This window comes from Emys orbicularis, chromosome 20 (genome assembly GCF_028017835.1).
Source record: "Emys orbicularis isolate rEmyOrb1 chromosome 20, rEmyOrb1.hap1, whole genome shotgun sequence".
NCBI lineage: Eukaryota > Metazoa > Chordata > Testudines > Emydidae > Emys > Emys orbicularis.
In genome coordinates, this window is record NC_088702.1 from 4,895,492 (window position 1) to 4,917,960 (window position 22,469).

The 22,469-nt window shown below is 50.6% G+C and overlaps 1 protein-coding gene across 1 annotated transcript; it reads left to right on the forward strand.

Annotated features, from left to right (window-relative positions):
- Window positions 1-4,583: 4,583 nt before the first annotated feature.
- Window positions 4,584-21,806, forward strand: LOC135892312 (prelamin-A/C-like). Its single transcript, XM_065420030.1, has 12 exons — window positions 4,584-4,921; window positions 7,982-8,138; window positions 9,030-9,155; window positions 12,475-12,645; window positions 13,236-13,361; window positions 14,451-14,671; window positions 15,992-16,205; window positions 16,890-16,997; window positions 17,782-17,901; window positions 18,173-18,247; window positions 19,168-19,419; window positions 21,780-21,806. The coding sequence occupies exons 1-12, from the start codon at window positions 4,584-4,586 to the stop codon at window positions 21,804-21,806; spliced, it is 1,935 nt and encodes a 644-aa protein (XP_065276102.1).
- The last annotated feature ends 663 nt before the right edge of the window (window positions 21,807-22,469 follow it).

Genomic DNA, 22,469 nt, shown 5'->3' on the forward strand with positions numbered 1-22,469 from the left:
GAGCTCTCGGATTCAATAATATCTTTTGGCAACGAGTTCCCAAGGCCAACTACACATTGCCAATGAAAAATCAAAAATGTTTGAGGGAAGTAGACACTCTCTGAGAAAATTTTCTTTTTGTTGGAAATACAAGTTTGCACTGAAAGCAATTTGACAGGAAATTTTCAACCATCCCTACTTACCACACCAAATTTCAGGCTCATTAAAGGCCCTGTACAACCTGCTCCTCTCTCTCCCTGGGATCCTTCTGTAACCCCTCTGTTTTGTCCAAGCCATACAATCAGCCCCCCCATTTGTGCCTGCCTCCCAGTGCCATCCTCACACCTTTTTTCATGCTGCCTCATTGTCAAGGCTCCTTCCCCACTCTGAACTTTAGGGTATAGATGTGGGGGCCTGCATGAAAACTTCTAAGCTTAACTACCAGCTTAGATCTGGTCCACTGCCACCACTCCCAATGTGCTAATTCCCTTCCCTGGGTAGCCTTGAGAGACTCTTCACCAATTCCCTGGTGAATACAGATCCAAACCCCTTGGATCTTAAAACAAGGAGAAATTAACCATCCCCCCTCCTTACTCCCACCAACTCCTGGTGGATCAAGATCCAACCCCCTTGGATCTAAAAAACAGGGAAAATCAATCAGGTTCTTAAAAAGAAGGCTTTTAATTAAAGAAAAAGGTAAAAATCATCTCTGTAAAATCAGGATGGAAAATAACTTTACAAGGTAATCAAACTTAAAGAGCCCAGAGGACCCCCCTCTAGCCTTAGGTTCAAAGTTACAGCAAACAGCGGTAAACACCTTAGTAAAAGGTACATTTACAAGGTGAGAAAACAAACATAAAAGTAACACACCTTGCCTGGCTGTTTACTTACAAGTTTGAAATATGAGAGACTTGTTCAGAAAGACTTGGAGAGCATGGATTGATGTCTGGTCCCTCTCAGTCCCAAGAGCGAACAACCACCAAAACAAAGAGCACAAACAAAAGCCTCCCCCCCCCCCCCACCATGTTTTGAAAGTATCTTGTCCCCTTATTGGTCCTTTGGGTCAGGTGTCAGCCAGGTTACCTGAGCTTCTTAACCCTTTACAGGTAAAAGGATTTTGGAGTCTCTGGCCAGGAGGGATTTTATAGTATTGTACACAGGAGGGCTGTTACCCTTCCCTTTATAGTTATGACACTTGTACACCTGAAATCCCCCCCCCCCACCCCCCGCCCCACACACAACTTGATCTACCATGTCTCTAGCCTCTCTTCCTCAGAATATTCCAACAGGCCTGTAATCCTTCGCCTCCTCCAATCTATAGGGAAGTGTTAATTTAATAGTAACTGAACTCAAAATGGAGAGGGGAGTGAAGGACAGTAGAAGGCAGCAAGAGAAAATATTTGGTGCCAGCTGTGCTGTGGTATCTTGGACAGATGGATCAGGCCCCAGGCCCACAAAGAATTTAAGCAAAGGCTTAATTTTAAAAATGTGTCTCTTTCACCATCAGAAGTCGGTCCAATAAAGGATATTTCCTCACCCATCTTGTCTCTTTAAAGTGAATGACCTTTGTTCCCATTGACTTGACTGGGAGCAGAATCCAGCTATAGAACAGAAGACAAAGCGATCAGCTGTTTAGAATCATTGGAGGTGTCACACCTAGTTATTAAATAAAACGAAAGTAATTATCAGTTTCAAAATGAGCATTGATAAGACTTTTATTCCTTTGTTTCTCTTGAGAAGATGTTTAATCAAAATAATGAATTAACAGGTGTGTTGTGAGCAAGACACGAGAAGTCATTCTTCCGCTCTACTCTGCTCTGGTTAGGCCTCAGCTGGAGTATTGTGTCCAGTTCTGGGCACCGCATTTCAAGAAAGATGTGGAGAAATTGGAAAGGGTCCAGAGAAGAGCAACAAGAATGATTAAAGGTCTTGAGAACATGACCTATGAAAGAAGGCTGAAAGAATTGGGTTTGTTTAGTTTGGAAAAGAGAAGACTGAGAGGGGACATGATAGCAGTTTTCAGGTATCTAAAAGGGTGTCATAAGGAGGAGGGAGAAAACTTGTTCACCTTAGCCTCTAAGGATAGAACAAGAAGCAATGGGCTTAAACTGCAGCAAGGGAGGTCTAGGTTGGACATTAGGAAAAAGTTCCTAACTGTCAGGGTGGTTAAACACTGGAATAAATTGCCTAGGGAGGTTGTGGAATCTCCATCTCTGGAGATATTTAAGAGTAGGTTAGATAAATGTCTATCAGGGATGGTCTAGACAGTATTTGGTCCTGCCATGCGGGCAGGGGACTGGACTCGATGACCTCTCGAGGTCCCTTCCAGTCCTAGAATCTATGACTCTATGAATCTATGAATTCTGCCAACATGCAAAAAGTTATCTATAAACACTTGTAATCCCAACCTAGGCTCCAGAGTTCAATGTTAAGGGATGATTTTTAGATATGTGCTGTTTGTTGATTGTAATATATTTCTACCACGTGCACCCATAAAATGCACAGCCCGAGCCAGACGCTCAGCTGTTGTAAATCGACGTTGTGTCACTGAATTTCAGTGAAACACTGTTGAAGTTAATGGAGCTACAACCACTTGGTTGTGGACCCCACTGGGGCCCCAAAGATGTCTCTTCTCTTGGGGTACAGTCTCCTTGCTAAGGTGTGTGGGGAGGCTACCTCCTCCCCCTCCTGGAATCCTGATGCACCCATCAAGACCAAGGTTTTAACCGTTGAAAAATCAAAAGTATCCAATGTCCAGAATTGCAAAGTCTATAGTCACTTAAAAATAACAGGAGTACTTGTGGCACCTTAGAGACTAACAAATTTATTAGTCTCTAAGGTGCCACAAGTACTCCTGTTATTTTTGCGGATACAGACTAACACGGCTGCTACTCTGAAATATAGTCACTTAGCGAACCAGTGCTATCTGCCTACACAGAATTCCTATAACTGTAATATCCTAAAATTTATCTGACACTTGCTATATTTTGAACCTCTGCAGAGGACACATGAGGCACTACCTGAGCGAAATCAGTCAGAGGTGATCTGAACCTTTGCACCACACTCAACGGAAAGTCACCAGGCACACCAGGGGAGTCAGGACACAGGTTTTATCAGTCTCTTAGGTCTTGCTTACTCTGGAGATCTTTCTTCTGCGTCCGCCGTAGCCGTCACAACTTCATGGTTAAACTCAGGCAGTTGGGTGACTTGTAGAGCAGCGCCAGCTTCTGCACCCTCACGTTCTGAGCCTTGCTGTCGAGGCTGAGATCCAGAACTGGGTGCTCTGACTACTTCCTCAGCAGCAGTAGTAGCAGAAGAAGCCTGTCAAATACAGTGGTGTCAAAAAGCCTCAGAGATGGATAAAAAACGCTCTGTCTTGTCATCTGAGGCAGAATTGGACTCTTCTTCTATAGGAACGAGAATACTTCCTTCAGTCGATTGGGGTTCCTGATTTCTAGTCGCGGAGTGAGTCACAGGCGTTTTCGCTGTGGGTATGTCAGGAAAATTAACTAACTGTCCCATTGGCAGCAGTTGATTTCTGTCTCTCAGTCCATTCTCTCACTTCAAGCGGTACACTGGAATGTCTGGTAGCGTCTGGACCGTGACTTACGGGTCAGACTTCCAATGGTCACTCAGCTTGGGATTTCAGATGAGTACACGGTCATCAGGTACCAAATCCTGTTCAGTTACTTGTTACTGGGGTTCCTTTTCTCTGCAGCATTCATTGCTCGCTTGTAGGCAGCACTCAGTTGTTCTTTAAGCCATGTTACTTACGTACTACAAGTAGGACTCTTGACTGGGGCCATCTGTAGATTCTCCAAAGCACATGTCCACAGGCAGAGGCGCTTCCCTACCAAACATTAGGTAGTAGGGCGAGAATCCCATAGACTCATTCTTGGTAAGGCCTTATTCTGGAATAAAAGTGTCAATGTGGGGGGGGTCTATTCTGGTCAATTTCCCTGTGTAGATAAGCCCTAACTCCTAATATGGGCCCTCTTATTCCAAAGGCAGTGTGATCTAGTGGCTGGGTTCTATTTCTGGCTTTGCCACTGCCCTGGCCAAGTCGCTTCCCTCCTTCTGCATGAGTAGCCCCCTGTGTAAAATGGGTATAACTATACTGACCTCTTTTGTAAAGTGCTTTGAGAACTACTGATGAAAAGTGCTAGGGGTAGTTATTTATTCTTATTGTTCTGGAACAAGAGTGGCACTTTGCACTTCAGTTTAAACCTCTTCCAAAGCAACATAAATTACACTGAAAAAGGCGCTCTCATTCCAGAATATCCACATGGGGATTATACCACCATCATTATATGTATGTAAATTCACACTTTAGTTTATCCGGCTATAATCTTCCCATGAGGACAAACCCTTAGTTTAAACAGAGCCTGTTCTTCCAGGAGCCTCTGCTCCTTTAACTAATCAAAGCAGAGGGGTTGGCTCTCTTTTGCACAGCCCCTCCCACTCTCCACACCTGTTTGAGCCGAGATCCAGGTGAGTGACTCAGGCTGTCAGTACCAGCGAGGCAGACGCAGAGGTGAGGAAGGGAGCTCTGAGGATCTGAGTCACTGACCCCTGCTTGCATCTCTCCCAGGCTGTCAACGGCTATGGACACCCCAGGTCAGAAGAGGGATGCATGGTATAGAGCGGGTTACCAATCCCGCATGACCCGCCTGCAGGAGAAGGAGAACCTGCAGAAGCTCAACGACCGGTTGGCCATCTACATTGGCTGGGTGCGCTCGCTGGAGTCGGAGAATGCCGGTCACCGGCTGCACATCCCCACCCCTGACGAGGCGTCAAGCCGTGAATTGTCGAGCATCAAAGTGACCTACGAATCGGAGCTGGCAGATGCCCGCAAGACCTTGGATTCTGTGGCCAAAGAGAGAGCACAACTGCAGCTGGAGCTAAGGAAAGTGCAGGAGGAATTCAAGGAGCTGAAGGCACAGTGAGCACCGGGGCAGGGAATGTGCAGGGGTCACGAAATCACAGTCATGCTAGGCAATGGGGCAACTGGTAGTGGGAGAATTTCCTCCCACCCTCTCAAAGGTTGGGGCCGCCCCTCGAAGCTGGAGTGGGAGCAGTCAGGGCTGGCAGCCTTGGGAAAGAAGCCACAAATATCCCGAGGCCGCAGGCCAAGGCAAATAGCGGGTTGTCATGTGTTTGGCAAACGGTGAGGGATGTGGAGGGAAAGAAAAACAATCCAGAGTAGAAGGAAGGGGAAAATCTCCATCCTGGCTGGGATGTTATTGAGGCAGCAGGTTTAGTGGTGAGGGGATTTATTTTCTAAAAGCCCCCCAAAAGAGACAGTCTGAAATTAACCTACCTAGAACATGCCATAAATAATCCATCAGCCCAGAAAGCAGGAGGAACATTTCACAGATGTCTTTAAAAGCTGCCCAGGATTTTATATTTAGCTTCCTGTATCTCTCCCCAACCATGGATCCATCTCTAGATAACTCCATGGTCATCTCTGTATTAGAACAGTTGCTAGTTCTGCATTTAGATCCTAGGAACTTGTTGCTATTTGGAGATGGATTTCGAATGCAGGTTTCCCTGTGCTGAATGTCTGTGTCTGTTCTCCCCTGGCCGAGAGCATGCTGTGATGGTGGGAGGATTTTGAAGGATATGGGGAGGAGGAGATTTTGCTCCTAAACAGGAGCCGTGTTTTCTAAAGGCTTTGCAGCCTTAAACTTTAAAACAATCTCCTCTAACTTTTTCTTAAGCCATCCATTACAATCATGCCCAGCCTGCAGCCAGCCCTTAGTTGTGCTGCGGTGTGGCTGTTACACAGCTGCCCTGCTCCACTCCAGAGGTGGCTGCATTGCAGTGATCCCTGTATGTAATCTGTAGGATCTGTTGCTTACTGGAATGGAATGCGCGTTCTCAAAAACTGGATGTTTTTGCTGCCATTCTCTGACACAAACAGACCCTCTTGGAAAAAGCTCCCTTCCCCGAGGGGATTCCCAAATGACCACACTCCTGTTCTGAGCCTAGTTATTAAAAACGACAATCAGTGACTCGGGCCATTTCTCTTGAAAGCTCCGCTCCTACCTTGCTTTGTGCTTGGAGAGCAGGTGGTGACAGTGGAGCGAACACCCCTGCTGGCAAAATAAAAGCACCCCCAGTGAGTGGTGATAGCTTTGTCAGTGGGAGAGTGTCCCCACCGGCACTTTTTGTTGGTAAAACTTTTGTTGGTCAAGGGTGTGTTTTTTTCACACCCCTGACCGACAAAAGTTTTATGGACAAAAGTGCAGTGTAGACATAGCCTTAGTCTCCTCCGTGGCCAGGTGTGGTGCAGTGCCGGTTCAGCTCCAGGAATCTGCAGCAGCCTGGAGACATCCACTCCTTCCCTGGCTCAGACTCAACTGAGTTAGCGGCTCTGCCTTTTATACTTCCTGTCCCACCTCTTTGCTTCCGGTGGGAGGGGTGAGCCTGGCCTGGCTCCACCCACGAGGAATCAGAGACTGGTTCCTCCCCCTTTGGCTCAGTGGGAGGCCAATCCACCTTATTACACAGAGAAGACAAATACTTTGAACTGGGGAGATTGGTCCCAGGCTGAGAAGGGAATTCAGTCTGTGTATTAAGAACTGTAACCTGCCTGCAACATCCAGTGGGGTGAGAAAAGCTGTTTGATTAAAATATTACTGAGTCTGATAAAATTTAGGGTTTTTTGAATGCATGTTTACTTTTATTTCTTATGTAACCATCTCTGACCTTTATGCCCACCACTTATAATCACTTAAAATCTATCTTTCTGTAGTTAATACATTTATTTTCATGTTTTATCTTTACCTGAAATGCCTGGGGAATCTTGCTCAGATTACAAAGGCTGGAGCATGTCCACTAGCCTTTGACAACGTGGTGAAGTAATTAATGAGCGTGCATTGTTCAAGGGATGGTCACAGGCAATGGAAGATGGTACATTTCTGGGAGTGCAAGGCTGGGGGGAATTGCTGGGGTCTCCCTCTGTGCAGTTCATGAGTGGCTTAGAGAGTATTCGTGCAACTTAGCTGAGTGTGTCCCTGCACATCGTTGACTGAGTTAATCACGGCACCTGGAGGGGGTTGCTGCTTGTCTCGCAAAGCATCGTGAGACAGCCCAGGCTGGAGAGTTAAAGGGGCACAGTGGTCCCACAGTTCAAGGTTGTACCCCGGGGGTCCGGTCACAAATACAGATAATAAATACTAACGATTCTGTACTTGCTTTGCGCAGCTCAAGCATTCTGAGATGGAGGCTGTTAGCAGGGTGTGTGCGTGTGCACACGTGTGTATGTTCCGTCAGATGTGCCGTAAAAGGGACCATTACTTTGATTCCCCGGGAAGCCGCTTGCCAATTCATACATCAGCCTGTGTTTAATTTTTAAACACCCACACGCCGCTCTGAATCACCAGCCAATAAACACCAGCAGGGCTGGACCAGTAAAATTGCCTGTAACATAGGATGCTACAAGCTATTTTTGTTACTGATTGCGCAGCCGTGTGTGTAATGGGAAGCTGGGAGCACTGGGACATCAAAGAGACTCAGGCCATGTCTATAGAGGGGATATTTGTAGCAGGGTAACTATGCCAAGCGGTGCAGGGTGGATGTGCTGCATCAGTGTGAAATGGGGCTGCCTCCCGTGTCGTTTCCACTGGTTTTGAAGCATCACTAACTGCACTGGTGCAAACCCCGTCCTGTCTGTGCAGATCCCAAGTCTGTGCAGATCCCAAGTCGGGGGCATGGTAGCTGCATGATCCAGGAGAAACAGAGCAGGAATTGGGCAATCTGGACCTGTTCTGTGGCTACATGGGTCTCCGAGGACCAGCGTTGTCAATCTAGCATCTTCCACCGTTGTGAAATTCCCCAGGACCCTTGGGATCAGGTTCTGAGCTCTCCCCTGGGGGTGGACGGGTGTTTGGACCTGGGGGTAGTGCTCTGGGCCCCTCTCCAGCATTGGGTCCTCATTTGCATGGGTCAGGTGATTCCCCGAACATGTCCACAGAGCTGTTTGCTGGCTGTGTTCCAGGAATGCCAAGATGGAAAGGGACCTGCAAGCCGCTCAGGCTCGCCTCGACTCCAGGAAGACCCAGCTCAACTCCAAAGAGGCCGCGCTCACCACCGCCCTGGGGGAGAAGAGGAACCTGGAGAGTCAAGTCCAGGAGCTGAGGGTGCAAGTGGACAAGGTGAGCGGCAGGTCCTGACTCCTGTCCCCTGCTGCCCCAGGGCCCCCTGTGGTCCCCTCTGCAGCGCCAGAGATCATGGCATTCCCCATACGCATCCTGCCAAGCTTTCTGAGAAACCCCTTGTGGTCCAAAGCGGATGGGACCCTGCAGCTCCGGGGAGTTAATGGCTCCAATGAGCTAGGGAGCCAACACCAGGTGGGATGGCGGGCGGGCAGGCAGCTGTGAGCTACTCTCTCTAAGTATCCCCTGGGAGAGACGCAGTCCCAGGGTTTGGTTGGTGTCTGGGGGAGTCAGGAAGGCTCCAGTTCTAGTCACGCTCCTACCACTGACTTGGAAGCTCTGGGATCGCTTTGCTGATGGGAGCGGCGAGGCTGGAGCCTTGGCTGGCTCCTGTTGCAGCGGGGGACAAATCCAGCCCATGGACTAGTTGTGCCGATTGCCGGCCATGGTCCCTTCTGCTGCCCTGGGCAAAGTAGGAAATGCCCAGCCCAGCCCCGTCAATTCACCCAAATTGGCCTGGAGACCCCCGATTTGGAGGGTCCTTTCCTGGGCCCCTGAGCAGCTGTCACAGTCTTGTGACAGGGAGAGCCCCTGACCTGCGGGAGGTGGGGGGCAGAGGGGAGGGGAGGAGTGGATTTGACAGGCATGATTTCTGTACTGGGGGGAGGGGAGAATTGATGGGTTTAGCTCTGATATGGTTTATTCAAATGAGGCAGTGAATATGTAGAATATGCAAATTGAGCAATCACAATTTGCGGAAAGTCTCCAGATTTGCCGGCCTGCAGTCCCCAAGCTCAGCAGGCACCTGGCTAGGGACCGCGCTTGAGACCTGCCTGCTGGGGCTGCGAATCTCCATCTAGCTGCGCTCACTTTCCCCTCTCCCCTCCCCAGCTGGAAGCCGCCCTGGGCGAGGTGAAGAAGCAGCTGCAGGACGAGATGCTGCGTCGGGTGGATGCCGAGAACCGTCTGCAGACGCTGAAGGAAGAACTCGACTTCCAGAAGAACATTTACAGCGAGGTGAGCGGGGTCGGGCTGCCCCTGAGCAAGGCCCTTCAAATGCAGGGGTCAGGCCTGACCCAGGCTAGCCCAGCATAATACAGACCCTCGGTGCAGCCTTGTACACTGTACGGGCTTGTGATTTATCGCTCCCCCCTGAGGACGGGTCACGCCAACACCCCCAGGAACAGAGGACTTAAGGCGAGGTGTGTTGGCAGTGTCAACTTTTGGGGAGATGGTTGCCAGTCGCTTGTTGGTGAGGATTAGGGGGCAGAGGGTAAACGAAGAATCCAGAGGCAATAGGATTTAATAGTTAGCATATGGGATCAGGAGCTAGGACACCTGGGTTCTATTCCCGGCTCTGCCACTAACTTCTTGTGTCATACTAGTTAAGTCACTTCCTCTTGGGACTCAGTTTCCCCATCTGTGAATTGGGACTCTTACGTCTTGTGGACAGGCTTGGCTCAATTTTATTTTTATTTTGTAATTTAGATGGATAATATCAATTAGGGCTGTCAAGTGATTACAAAAATTAATCGTGATTAATCGCACTGTTAAACGATACTAGGAATACCATTTAACTATTTTTGGATGTTTTCTACATTTTCAAATATATTGATTTTAATTATAACACAGAATACAAAGGGTACAGTGCTCACTTTATATTTATTTTTGATTACATTTGCACTGTAAAAAAACAAAAGAAATAGTATTTTTCAATTCACCTAATACAAGTACTGTAGTGCAAGCTCTTTATCGTGAAAGTTGAACTTACAAATGTAGAATTATATATAAAAAAACCTGCATTCAAAAATAAAACAAATTTTAGAGCCTGCAAGTCCACTCAGTCCTACTTGTTCAGCCAATCGCTCAGACAAACAAGTTTGTTTATATTTGCAGGAGATAATGCTGCCCGCTTCTTGTTTACAATGTCACTTGAAAGTGAGAACAGGCGTTCGCATGGCACTGTTGTAACCAGCATCGCAAGATATTTATGTGCCAGATGCGCTAAAGATTCATATGTCCCTTCATGCTTCATCCACCATTCCAGAATACATGCGTCCATGCTGATGATGGGCTCTGCTCGATAACGATCCAAAGCAATGCAGACTGACGCATGTTCATTTTCATTATCTGAGTCAGATGCCATCAGCAGAAGGTTGATTTTCTTTTTTGGTGGTTTGGGTTCTGTAGTTTCTACATTAGAGTGTTGCTCTTTTAAGACTTCTGAAAGCATGCTCCACACCTCGTGCCTCTCGGATTTTGGAAGGCTCTTCAGATTCTTAAACCTTGGGTGGAGTGCTGTAGCTATCTTTAGAAATCTCAAATTGGTACCTTCTTTGCGTTTTGTCATAAGAACATAAGAACATAAGAACATAAGAAAGGCCGTACTGGGTCAGACCAAAGGTCCATCTAGCCCAGTATCTGTCTACCGACAGTGGCCAATGCCAGGTGCCCCAGAGGGAGTGAACCTAACAGGCAATGATCAAGTGATCTCTCTCCTGCCATCCATCTCCATCCTCTGACGAACAGAGGCTAGGGACACCATTCTTACCCATCCTGGCTAATAGCCATTTATGGACTTAGCCACCATGAATTTATCCAGTCCCCTTTTAAACATTGTTATAGTCCTAGCCTTCACAACCTCCTCAGGTAAGGAGTTCCACTTTGTCATATCTGCTGTTAAAGTGTTCTTAAAATGAACATGTGCTGGGTCATCATCTGAGACTGCTATAGCATGAAATATATGGCAGAATGCAGGTAAAACAGAGCAAGGGACATACAATTCTCCCCAAGGAGTTTAGCCACAAATTTAATTAACGCATTATTTTTTTAACGAGCGTCATCAGCATGGAAGCATGTCCTCTGGAATGGTGGTTGAAGCATGAAGGGGCATACGAATATTTAGCATATCTGGCACGTAAATACCTTGCAATGCTGGCTACAAAAGTGCCATTCAAATGCCTGGGCTCACTTTCTGGTGATGTAAATAAGAAGAGGGCAGCATTATCTCCTGTAAATGTCAACAAACTTGTTTGTCTTAGCGATTGGCTGAACAAGAAGTAGGACTGAGTGGACTTGCAGGCTCTGAAGTTTTACATTATTTTGTTTTTGAGTGCAGTTATGTAACAAAAAAAAATCGACATTTGTAAGTTGCACTTTCAGGACAAAGAGATTGCACTACAGTACTTGTATGAGGTGAATTGAAAAATACTATTTCTTTTGTTTATCTTTAAACAGTGCAAATATTTGTAATCAAAAATAATATACACTTTGATTTCAATTACAACACAGAATACAATATATATGAAAATGTAGAAAAACATCCAAAATATTTAATAAATTTCAGTTGATATTCTATTGTTTAACAGTGCGATTAAAACTGCGATTAATCGCGATTAATTCTTTTGAGTTAATCGCGTGAGTTAACTGCGATTAATCGACAGCCCTAATAGCAATGCTTATTTTGAAGCAATTTTTAAATTTGTATCTATTTAAATTTTCACAGTTCTAGGAACTTGGTGGGGAGCTAGACAATTATTTCACGACAGTAGAAGTTGAGATTTGAAAAGTTAAAACTTTAAAACACAACTTGTCAACATCACATGTCAAAATACACAAAGTAAATGTTCTTCAGTCAAACTCTAATAAGTTCACAAGCATCATTTTTCTTACCTTGCCTAGCTGTAGATTTCTGTCATTACCAATGGAAACATTTTTTATTGGTTTATGTTTGGGGTGAAATTGACATTTACTGATAAAAAAATCGAATCCTTCCAAGCCAGTTTGTAGAGTTTATGGGACTTTTCTCCATCCCTAACCCCCTTAGCTCAGCATTAAGGGCCAGGATCCTGTGTGCAACTGCTCCTTCACTCCACTCTGACAGTATAAAGGAGCCATCAAGTGAGAGTAAATTAGCTGCCACTAGAGTGGTATAAAGGGGCCTTGGAGTCACTGAGAATCAGGCACCAGGTTCTGGGGCCAGGGGCGACAGATTCTTCTTGAAAGTGGGGGGCCCACGAGGCCCTGCCCCCTCCATGGCCCCGACATGGGAGGAGGGGCAGGGGGCCTGGGCATGGCTAAAAGTGGATGGGCCCCGGCCCCTTGGCCCGTTCTGTTCTAGCTTCCCCATCTGGGGCATGTACATTACACATGGAGAAATTCCCACTTGAGCCTGGCTTGGCACAGCTCCCACCTCAGGGGCAGGTGAATCCCAGCTGTTGCCCGTGTGGGCCCCACCAGTGAGGCTGACGGCTGATCGCTGCCTTGTGCCAGTGAGCTCCATCTCTGAGACCCACGGCTCACATTCCCCTCCACTTATTGTTGTGACCCCTCCCAGGAACTTAACAAGACTGAGCGTCGCCACGAGACCCGCTTGGTGGAGATCGACAGCGGCCGGCAGCAGGAGTTTGAGAGCAAGCTGGCTGACACCCTCCGGGGCCTGCGGGCCCAGCACGAAGAGGAGGTCAAACGGTACAAGGAGGAGCTGGAGAAGACTTACCGATCCAAGGTAACACACTGCACAGACGAGGCAGGAAGAAGAGACACCAGTATGGTGGGCCAGTGGCTCAAGCACAGGGCTGGGAACTAGGACTCCTGGGTTCTATTCCTGCCTCTGCTACCAACATCCTATGTGACCTCAAGCAAGTCACTTAACCCCAAATCTTCAGTAGCAGCCTCTGATCTCTGGGAACTCGGCTGGCAGCACACGGGAGCCTGGCTTTGAGAGGCCCACGGGAGCCTCTCCTCAATGAGGAATCAGGCTGAGCTGGCAAGATGATTTTCGGGATCCACTTGTGAAAATGTTGGGGGCTCTTTGGGCCCTGCTTTCCCCACCTGTAAAATGGAGAGAACACTTAGTACCAGCCTCCTGTGGGGGAATGTGGAGCTAAATCCGCGCCTGTCGGGCATGTTCACAGCCTCTGATGGAAGCTGGCCCAGAGGCCGGGGTTTTTGTCTCCTGCGAGGGGCTGATGGATAGCTCACCCTCGCAGGCCCCCTGGCCGGCCTCTCCCGGGGCCGTTGGCTCCCACCACGATGGGACGTCGGTAGGAAGCTGCTCCTCTGCGGCGCTAACCCTGCCTGGCCTGTGGCTTGCAGCTGGAGAACGCCAAGCAGTCGGCGGAGAGGAACAGCAGCATGGTGGGCGCCGCCCACGAAGAACTGCAGCAGTCCAGGATCCGCATCGACAGCCTGTCGGCCCAGCTCAGCCAGCTGCAGAAGCAGGTGAGCAGATGCCAGTGAGAGCATTGTCCAGCCATCTGCCCCCTCCGCCCACTAGTGCCCCCTTGTGGCTGCCCCAGAACCAAGCTGAGCGCCTGTCATGGGCGAGCTCCATTCAGGACATGAACACGCCCCTTCAATCAGCGCTAGGTGCTGCCCTCTAGCCACGGTGCCGGGCAGCGCAGGGGGGCTGATGGGGCTGAGTGGAGCTGGCCGGCTGCTAGGGGCAGCATTCGCACCCCCATTGCCATGATTGTGGGGCATGGAGGAATGGGGAGGGATGGGTAGGTTTGGAGGGAGAATGGGCATAACACCCCCCAGCCTCCCTCAATCCTCTGGCTAGCACTTGGCTGCAACAGAGCTGGGCCCTGGGACGTCTGTCACGGGCAAACATTCCCAGCAGGTGCATGACGGCAGTGGCCGTGAAATGTGCATTCACCTGCTGCACCCACCTAGGGCAAGCCAGGGGGCTGCCTGCCCCACTGCTGGTTTCACCACCCAGCTTAGTCTTAAACCTTCCGCATCGTGCGTTATAAGGACTAGGGAAGGGCCAGGCTCTGCGCTCTCGTTCTGGGTCCCGTAGCATCCCGGGGTGGGAGACGCTCAAGGGCCCAATTCTCTGCTGCCTGCAGTTCTATCAACAGCTGTTTCTGCCAGCAGAGGAGGCTTGACCCTGACCGTCCAGCGCCGATCCCACCCCGAGAGCTCTAGGCCGGCTCCAGGTTCCCGAGGGGCCCTTGGGCACTTCCACTCGGGCTGCAGGTTGACGTCTCTCCAAGGGCCACAAGCCGGCAGGACTTTGCCGGTGCCGGACCCTGGCCCTGATTCTGCACCCCTGAGCCAAACCCTAAACAGGCTTAGGACCAACAGGTGCTCGTGGGCCTGATCCAAAGCCCGTTGAAGCTAACGGCCGCCATAGACCGTGTCTAGTAATAGTCCAGGCTGTGTAATGGCTCAGTGGCCGTGGACGTTCACCCCAAGAGAAGGTGACATGTCTGTGTCTAAGGGGCCAATAGCCCTGGTAGTGAGGGGCACCCTCTGCTGCTTGTGCTGTCCTCACCCCCTTCCTCCGCATCTCCTCTCTGCTCCCAGTTGGCTGCCAAGGGGTCGCAGCTGCGGGACCTGGAGGACGCTCTGGCCCAGGAGCGGGAGACCAGCCGACGCATCCTGTCTGACAAGGAGCGGGAGATGGCGGACATGCGGGCCAGGATGCAGCAGCAGCTGGACGAGTACCAGGAGCTGCTGGACATCAAGCTGGCCCTGGACATGGAGATCCACGCCTACCGCAAGCTGCTGGAGGGAGAGGAGGAGAGGTGGGTGCAGAGACAGGCTCCTTGATGGGGTGGGGGAGGAGCTTGCTGGGGGCGTGGCCAAGGAAGGGTGGGGGAGAAGCCTGCTGGGGGCATGGCCAAGGAAGGGTGGGGGAGAAGCCTGCTGGGGGCGTGGCCAAGGAAGGGTGGGGGAGGACCCTGCCGGAGGCGTGGCCAAGGAAGGGTGGGAGAGAAGCCTGCTGGGGGCGTGGCCAAGGAAGGGTGGGAGAGAAGCCTGCTGGGGCCGTGGCCAAGGAAGGGTGGGGGAGAAGCCTGCTGGGGGCGTGGCCAAGGAAGGGTGGGGGAGAAGCCTGCTGGGGGCGTGGCCAAGGAAGGGTGGGGGAGAAGCCTGCTGGGGGCGTGGCCAAGGAGAGGTGGGGGGAGCCTGATGGGTGAGGGATGTGCCAATGAGGGCTGGGTGAATGGAGGACATGCTGATTTGGGTGGGCTGGTAACACAGACCTGGTCGCGTGGTTGATGTGACCCTAATGTGAAGGGGTTTGGTGCTGCAGTGATGGGCTGATTGGGGGTGGGATACAGACCCAAGCTACTCACCTGGATTCCACCTGCCCTGCTAGGGGAGGGGTGTTGGCCCAGCCTGTTACAGAGACAGGGGCCAGTCACAAAATCTGTCCCCCACCCCTCCGGCCACCTGACACGATCGGAGCCTCCCAGATGCCAGGATGTGTCACGTGCAGAGCCTGGATCCAGGCAGGGGTGGGGATTTTAGAGCGTTTGTAAGGGAAGGGGGCATATCTGGGAGATGAAGTGGGCAGCAAGACCGGTGGCTTGGAGCGGGACATGATTGGCTAATTTGGCAAGGAATTGAGACTGGCTCATCTAGCTCCCTGCAGTTGCCTGTATCCCCCCAGCCATGCTGGGGGTGTGAGAAGGGCAGCTGGCTCCTGCCGCTCCAGTCAGTGATTATCGCAAGCACCTCAAACATGTGTGGAACTGATGGCCCCAGAGGCTGAATTCCCTCCCTGGGGAACAGGCAGCATCCAGGTGGGCTCGGCCTCCTGCCCTGCTAATGAGCCTCCCAGCTCCATGCTGGGGGCCAGTCCTCAACCACCACAGCCAGTTCAGCCCTTGGTATTTCTGCTAAGAGGTTGGGGGAAGCTGTGGAGTGTGATGTCGTGATGGAGACGTGTCCTTCAGGGGACGTCCCATGGGGTAGCGGCCTCTGTCTGCAGGTCACCAAGCAGCCATAAGATCTTGTCCCCTCTGTCGCTTCTAACCAGGCCCGGATCGGCCAGCGCCCTAGGGGGTCCAGGCCCTGATTCCCACCCAGCCCCCACTCACTCCCTCTCCCTCTCTCCCAAGGCTGAGGCTGTCTCCAAGCCCCAGCTCCCAGAAGGGGGGCTCCAGGATCCACGTGAGACGCTCCACCACGCCGGGCTCCTCCAAGAAGAGGAAGCTGGAGGATGGGGAGCGCCAGACGAGCTTCTCCCAACATGCGAGGACCAGCGGCCGCGTGGCCGTGGAAGAGGTTGATTTGGAAGGGAAATTTGTCCGTCTCAGGAACAAGTCCAACGAGGTAGATTTCCTGGTGGTGATGCTGGTCATGCCTAAGCAGGGGCAGGATGGGTCAGTAGCTGGAAGGGAAACCATGTAGTTCTTGAGTGTCCTTCCCCTCGGGTCGGCCCTAAACCACCTGTGCAGACAAAGTGTGCTGCAAGGGTGTCTTAACATCGAGTGAATCGAGTAGGAGCACAGCTCTGACTCCTTTAGTAGCAGTCTCTAGCTCTTATGTGGCACTTTTCATCAGCAGATCTCAAGTGCTTTACAAGGAAGTTCAATATCATTATCCCCATTTTACATATGGGGATACTGAGGCATGGAATGGGAAGTGACTTGCCCAAGGTCACCCAGGAGACTAGTGTCAGAGCTGGGAGTAGAACCCAGGTTTCCTGAGTCCAGTCCAGTGCGCTGTCTACTAGGCCACACTGTACTGGGAGCTGTACATACACATGGTGAGAGACAGTCCCTGCCCCGAAAATCTTTGTGTATATAAACAAGACAGACAAAGGGTGGGGAAAGGGATACAAGCAGAAGATGGGGAACTGAGGCGAAGGCAGGTGAGGTGACTTGCTGAAGGTTAGTGGGTCTGTGGCAGAGTCCCAGCTCAGTCCCTTGACCACAAGATTTGTAGCCAAGGGGAGGCAAAACTGGAACAACCATGAAGGTTGGTTTCTCGAGGCCTCTGCCTTCTGTTACACAGGACCAGGCGATGGGGAGCTGGCAGATCAAGCGTCAGAATGGAGACGAGGCCCTCATCAGTTACCGCTTCCCTCCCAAGTTCACCCTGAAGGCCGGCCAGGTGGTCACGGTGAGTAACAAACTGCACTCGCACGGGGCTAATGAAGGGTTAGCGCCCTGGGGAGCTGATGCACCGTTCTCAGTTGGCATTTGTCACTCTGGAGTCGCCCCGGGAGATGGAGCAGCAGGTCCCATCCTCCTGAAGAGCAGAGCAAACCCAGCCCCTCTGCGTGCACAGGCATCTCACCTCCGGGCCCCTTGGTAGAATGGCCATAGGGCTCCCCCTTGGGGAGGATGGGGGATTGCAGCTCTGATTCTAGCTACGATACAAAGCTCCAATGTGGGGGGGTCTGATCTCCCCTTTGCATGCAGGAACTGCTGACACTGCCAGATATCAGCCTGGGATGGCAGAAATCGCACCCCGGCAGCAGCTCTTGTGGGATTCCTGCCATTTGGGGCTGAAGTGGTGCTGGATTTTGACATCTTAAGCTCCAGACCACAGCCCTGGCATGAGCAGAAGCCTGATGCAGCACCAAACTCCCCCACGCGGATTCAGATCCTGCCTGTGGTTTTCTCAGCCCATCTCACTTGCCTCCGTTCCTTGCAGTTTAGAGAGTAGTGAAACCCACCCATTCAGCAGTCTGACATGGGGGTTTGAACCTGGAACCTACAGCATCCAAAGCAAACTCCCATTTGAGTTATCTTAGCAGTTCCTTTAATTAACAGCTGTAGTAGACTCTTATCTTCTCATGTGGAGCAGCCGCTGGACAGGGGCAAAGACCCACATGGGGAGTTAGGGTGAGGTTGATGCCGCTGGCGCGAGGTGCTACCGAGCTCTGTGTGTTCCTTTTTAGATCTGGGCCTCCGGAGCCGGCGCCACCCATAAACCTCCCACTGACATGGTGTGGAAGGCCCAAAGTTCCTGGGGCTCTGGAGACAGCCTGCATACCGCCCTGATCAACTCCAGCGGAGAGGTGAGACTCTTGCCCTGGGGGAGGTGCAGTGGCAGCTGGGGGATCGAGGTCTCGTGGCAACATGCTCTGGCCGGATGCAAGAGAGGGAGGGGTAAGGGGGGGAGGGTGAAAGTGACGCATCGGCCAGTGGAGTCAGGTCTGATTCTATCTCGTGTGTTGTCGCCGTCTGCGGGCTGGAAGTCACTAGGGTGATCTTTCACCTGAGCCATAGAGCGAAGGGGGATCTCGGCAGCTGTAGCTGCAACTTGACTTTGCCCTGACTCCCTTCCAGGAGGTGGCCATGAGGAAGCTGGTGTGCATGGTGATGATCGGTGACGAGGAGGATGGAGGCAGCGTCCACCCCCGTGTAAGTGTCATGCTCTGTCAGGGACAGGCAGTGGAATATAGTGAGTAGGGGGCTTGAGAGATCTGGTTCTGCCGCTGGCCTGCTGGCTGACCTCAGGCAAGTCCCCCTCCTGCTGATTGATGCACTCACTGATCCTGCACCTCCCAGGATCAGACCTGGGGGCGCAGGGATCTGAGGCGATGGATGTATAGGGACCCTGTCAGTTATCTGGCTAGAAACCAACCAACTACAATGTCAGGGAAGCAAACTGTTCTCCATAGACCGCATGAGATTCTCTCTGCACGTGGACACACCCTCAGCACCTGCACCAAGGGACCAAGCTGACAATGGGGGATTTGGGTTCGTTTGGAGCATCTTGAACAAAAGGGCTCTGATCATCCCCATGGGGGAGTGGGAGAATAACCTTCCAAGCTGGAACCATGAAGATCAGCCCTGCAATCCAGCCCGTAGCCTGGAGCATTCAGGGTTTCATCTGGAGGACGATGCGGGCTTTGGTGGAAACCAAGCTGCAGAGATGGCTTCTCAAAAGCCATCCGCTTTGCAAGGTCACAGCTGACGGCTGAAACGCTGCTGTGGTTTTAGCCCCCCGGTGCGTTCTTGGACTCGTGCTCTCCTCCCTGCAGAGCTGAAGGTGTCCTTCCTAGTCTGGGGCCGGTGACAGACAGATGGCTTCATTAAACAGAGGATGGGCTGGTGCCCAGTTAGAAGCGTATTCAATTCTTCTCCCCCACACAACGTCCCTTGTCTAAATGGGCAAGAGAAAGAGGCAGCTCCAGCACGTATCAGACAGGAGATCTAGGGTTCAGTAACTCCACCTAGGGGATCTGTTCCACTCCTCACTCTGATCTTGGGGGCCTCTGGCCCTGGAGGAAGCTCCATCAAGTACTGAAGCCCCCTTGTTTCTCTTTCCACCCCTCTAGGCCCACTGCAGCGGCACAGGTGATCCTGGGGAGTCGAATCTGCGCCCCCGCACTGTTGTGTGCCGCACCTGTGGCAGGCCAGCAGTGAAAGCCAGCGGGGGCCAGAACGCCGCGGCCAGCTCCATGTCCCCAGAAGCGTCCGCCTCCAATGTCACCATCACCTTCGGGGGCACTGGCAGGGGCAGCGGCGGCGGCCTTGGAGAAAACCCGATGACCAGGTCCTGCATCCTGGGTAATTCTGACCCACAAAAGGTCAGTGCACAAGAAAAAAGGCCCCTGTCTCTGGGGCAAAGGAATCCAGCAAGAAGGGGACTCCAGGTAGCCGAGTGTCCATGCGCAGCCTGAGCTCTAGGCTAATGGATGTCGCTCATCTGAATGTCCCAATGGGAATTCCAGCTGGTGGAACCCCATCATAGTATGGTTCTTCCTCCTGCCCACTGGCCAGGGCCAGTTCTGTGCTAGGATCAATGTGCTCTAAATACAAACAGGTCCCCAAACACGAGTAGTTTGTGGATGGGGATCTGGTGAAGGCTCCTCTTTGCAGATCTCTCACTGGGAAATGGTCTAAATGGATTTACTGACCCAGATTTAGCTCCCCCGTGGCTAAGCCAACTGCGCACGTGCTCCTTCTTTCAGGCCACTTGTGTGCCCCCGGTGGCTCCCCAGGCCGGGGTGTGCCTGTTTTGAGTCAGATCCCATCTCTGCTGCTGTGAACCAGCTTCAGAGGTCCTGTGGGCCAATTCTGATGCCCCACTGCCCCCAGTCCCCTGGTCCTCACTTGGGCCAAACTCCCACACAAGCCAACAGGAGTCTTTCCGGAGTGAGGACTGCAGGGTTTGCTGGCTGTGTGTGTGCAGTGCTGGGGAATGTGGAAGGGTCCCGCACCCCCACTCATCAGAGAGAGCCCCACAGCCCTCCAGCTAGTGACTGGCTCATGCCTTGAAGCATGATGGTTTGTACCTTGTACATGGATGACCATGTTAATCATACCCAGAATGTTCAAGATAAGGTCCCTATTTGTAGGTTTAAGCCCCTAGTTCCCCACCACTCTTGATCCTGGCTTATCCATGGGTCCCCTGGGCTGTTTTACTGGCCAGTCAGGTGGCCAGCAGCTCAGAACTCCAGGGCTGGCTGCTAGCCAAACTGGCAAGTTAAAAGCCTCCCAACCCCCTGAGCCAGCCGCTGAGGATCCCACTGGCAGCATCGCCACAGTAAAGCCAGTAGCCAGGAGTTGTGGCTCCTATTTTAACACTAGCTGGGAGGGACTCTGAAGCCGGGGGGCAAAACCTGCACCGAGGACTCAACTGGCTCAGCTCATCTGAGTGAGAAACCCACCTCCGGGCTCCTGGGAGGAACCCTTAACCCTCCCCCTCCGTCGTAGTTCTAACAGAGGCGATCTTTTAAACCCTCTTCCATCTCCCGCTTCGGTTCCTTTCCTGGCTCTCTCCCCTTCTCTCCATCTCCGGGCTGCTGCTGCTGCTGCTTCCCTTCTGACACTCAGCTGCCCACATCTTCCCACACCCCTCACGGCTCCCTCCTGGCAGCCTTCTCTTGACTATGCTCATGGCCCTGTCCAGGCTTCCTTCAGCTGAACGTCTCTGATGGGAGGTGCTTCTCTTAGGACAAGTGGTTAGGTCCTCCCTGCCTCTGAAATGTACATAGAAATGCATCTGTGTCCCCTCCCCGTCTCAGATGGAATCCAGGCACCAGGCTTCCATCCTTAGTGCTAAGAACAGATATTCAGTAGCTTAAGTAGGGAACGGGGAACTCATGGGTCCTATCCCCTACTCTGTCCATGTCTCGCTGCATGACCTTAGCAAGTCACTTACCCTCTCTGTGCCTCAGTTTCCCAGGTGTACAACCAGGATAATGCACTGCCCTGCCTCCCAGGAGACTGGGGAAGTTTAATTCATTAACGTTTGTAAAGTATGTTAACATCTTTGGATGACAGCTGCTACAGAAGTGTCATCTTAGTGGTATGTTACTAGTCATGCGCTAATGGTGGAGTATTTATAATATTCTAATGCTAATAAATGGTACTACTACTAATACTCTAGTGGAGTATTTTAATACTCCAAAACTAATTGTTAACACTTAGTGTCTGAGTATTGTAAATACTCTATTAGATCATTCTTATTAGTTGTAATATTTTAATATATAGCATTAGTTTATTAGATTAATACTATTCTAAACAGTATTATTATTATTATTATTCTAATATACTACCACTAATCCTCAAACTATTTAGTGTCATAGATACTCCATCTATAAAATGGGGGGAGTTATATTATATACTTATCATAGAGAGATTGCAATATATGGATGAAAAGCACTAATTATTATTATTAATTATTTGTGTTACTGTAGCACCTAGAATCACTCACTCATGGACCAGAACCCCATGGTGCTAGGTGCTGTACAAATTCTAAACAAAAAGATGGCCCCTGCCCCAAGGGGTCACAATCTAAAATATGAGCTGAGTATTTTATAATACTTACACTACTAAGTAATTAGTACCTAGCAACAGATTTTCTTGAGGGCTACTGCTGTTCCCCTTTAACTGAAGCAAACAGAAATTATTTATTTATTTGTTCTCTATTTTCTCCCTCCAGGATCCGCAAAACTGCAGCATCATGTAACCAGCAGAGGGCACTCTCCTTGCTTACACCCTGCCATATCATGCTATTTTTTCCCCACAAAGCCAGAGAACCATTTCCCCCCTTTTTAAAACAAAGGGTTTTGTTTTTTTTTTGTTTGTTTGTTTCTACAGCAGAAATTTTACCTATAAAATGCTAAAAGATGCTTTGATTTTTTTAAAGAAAAAATCTATTTCTATAAAATAATATTTGTTTCAGCTTAAATTTTTTAAAAAACTAAAACCAAAGAGATTGAAGAATTGTGGTTACCAGAGAGAGAGAGAGAGAGATTAGTAGCTCTCTAGATTTTTTTTTTCTTTTTTTGGCCAAAGCTTTTTATATAGGACTAGCAGCTGTAAAGCCATCCGAGCTGAAACGCTGACTGTCGTTTCCCAGGGGCCATGTTGCTCTCAGAACCATGCAATACCACTGCACTTAGACCCTATGGCAGAGCTCACTTGAAGTCAGTGGGCCTTACGCTGATGTAAGTTAGCTTTGGTTCAGGGCCAAAATCCTTTAGGAGGAGGATCAGATCATCAGGCCTGTTTCTCATACACACTAAGGCCCTTTTACGTCGCTCTCACAGTGGAAAGTGGCCTTCAAGTGGATGGAACTGTAACTTACAAGCCCTGCGAAAAAAGGACCTTGGTGCATTTCACCCAGTGG

Bases quoted from the DNA above. Each gene is read 5' to 3' on its own strand.
- LOC135892312 (XM_065420030.1), top strand. From the start codon at position 4,584: ATGGACACCCCAGGTCAGAAGAGGGATGCATGGTATAGAGCGGGTTAC. The intron at 8,139-9,029 runs GTGAGCGGCAGG...TCCCCTCCCCAG, and splicing joins TGAGGGTGCAAGTGGACAAG to CTGGAAGCCGCCCTGGGCGA. The intron at 9,156-12,474 runs GTGAGCGGGGTC...GACCCCTCCCAG, and splicing joins AGAAGAACATTTACAGCGAG to GAACTTAACAAGACTGAGCG.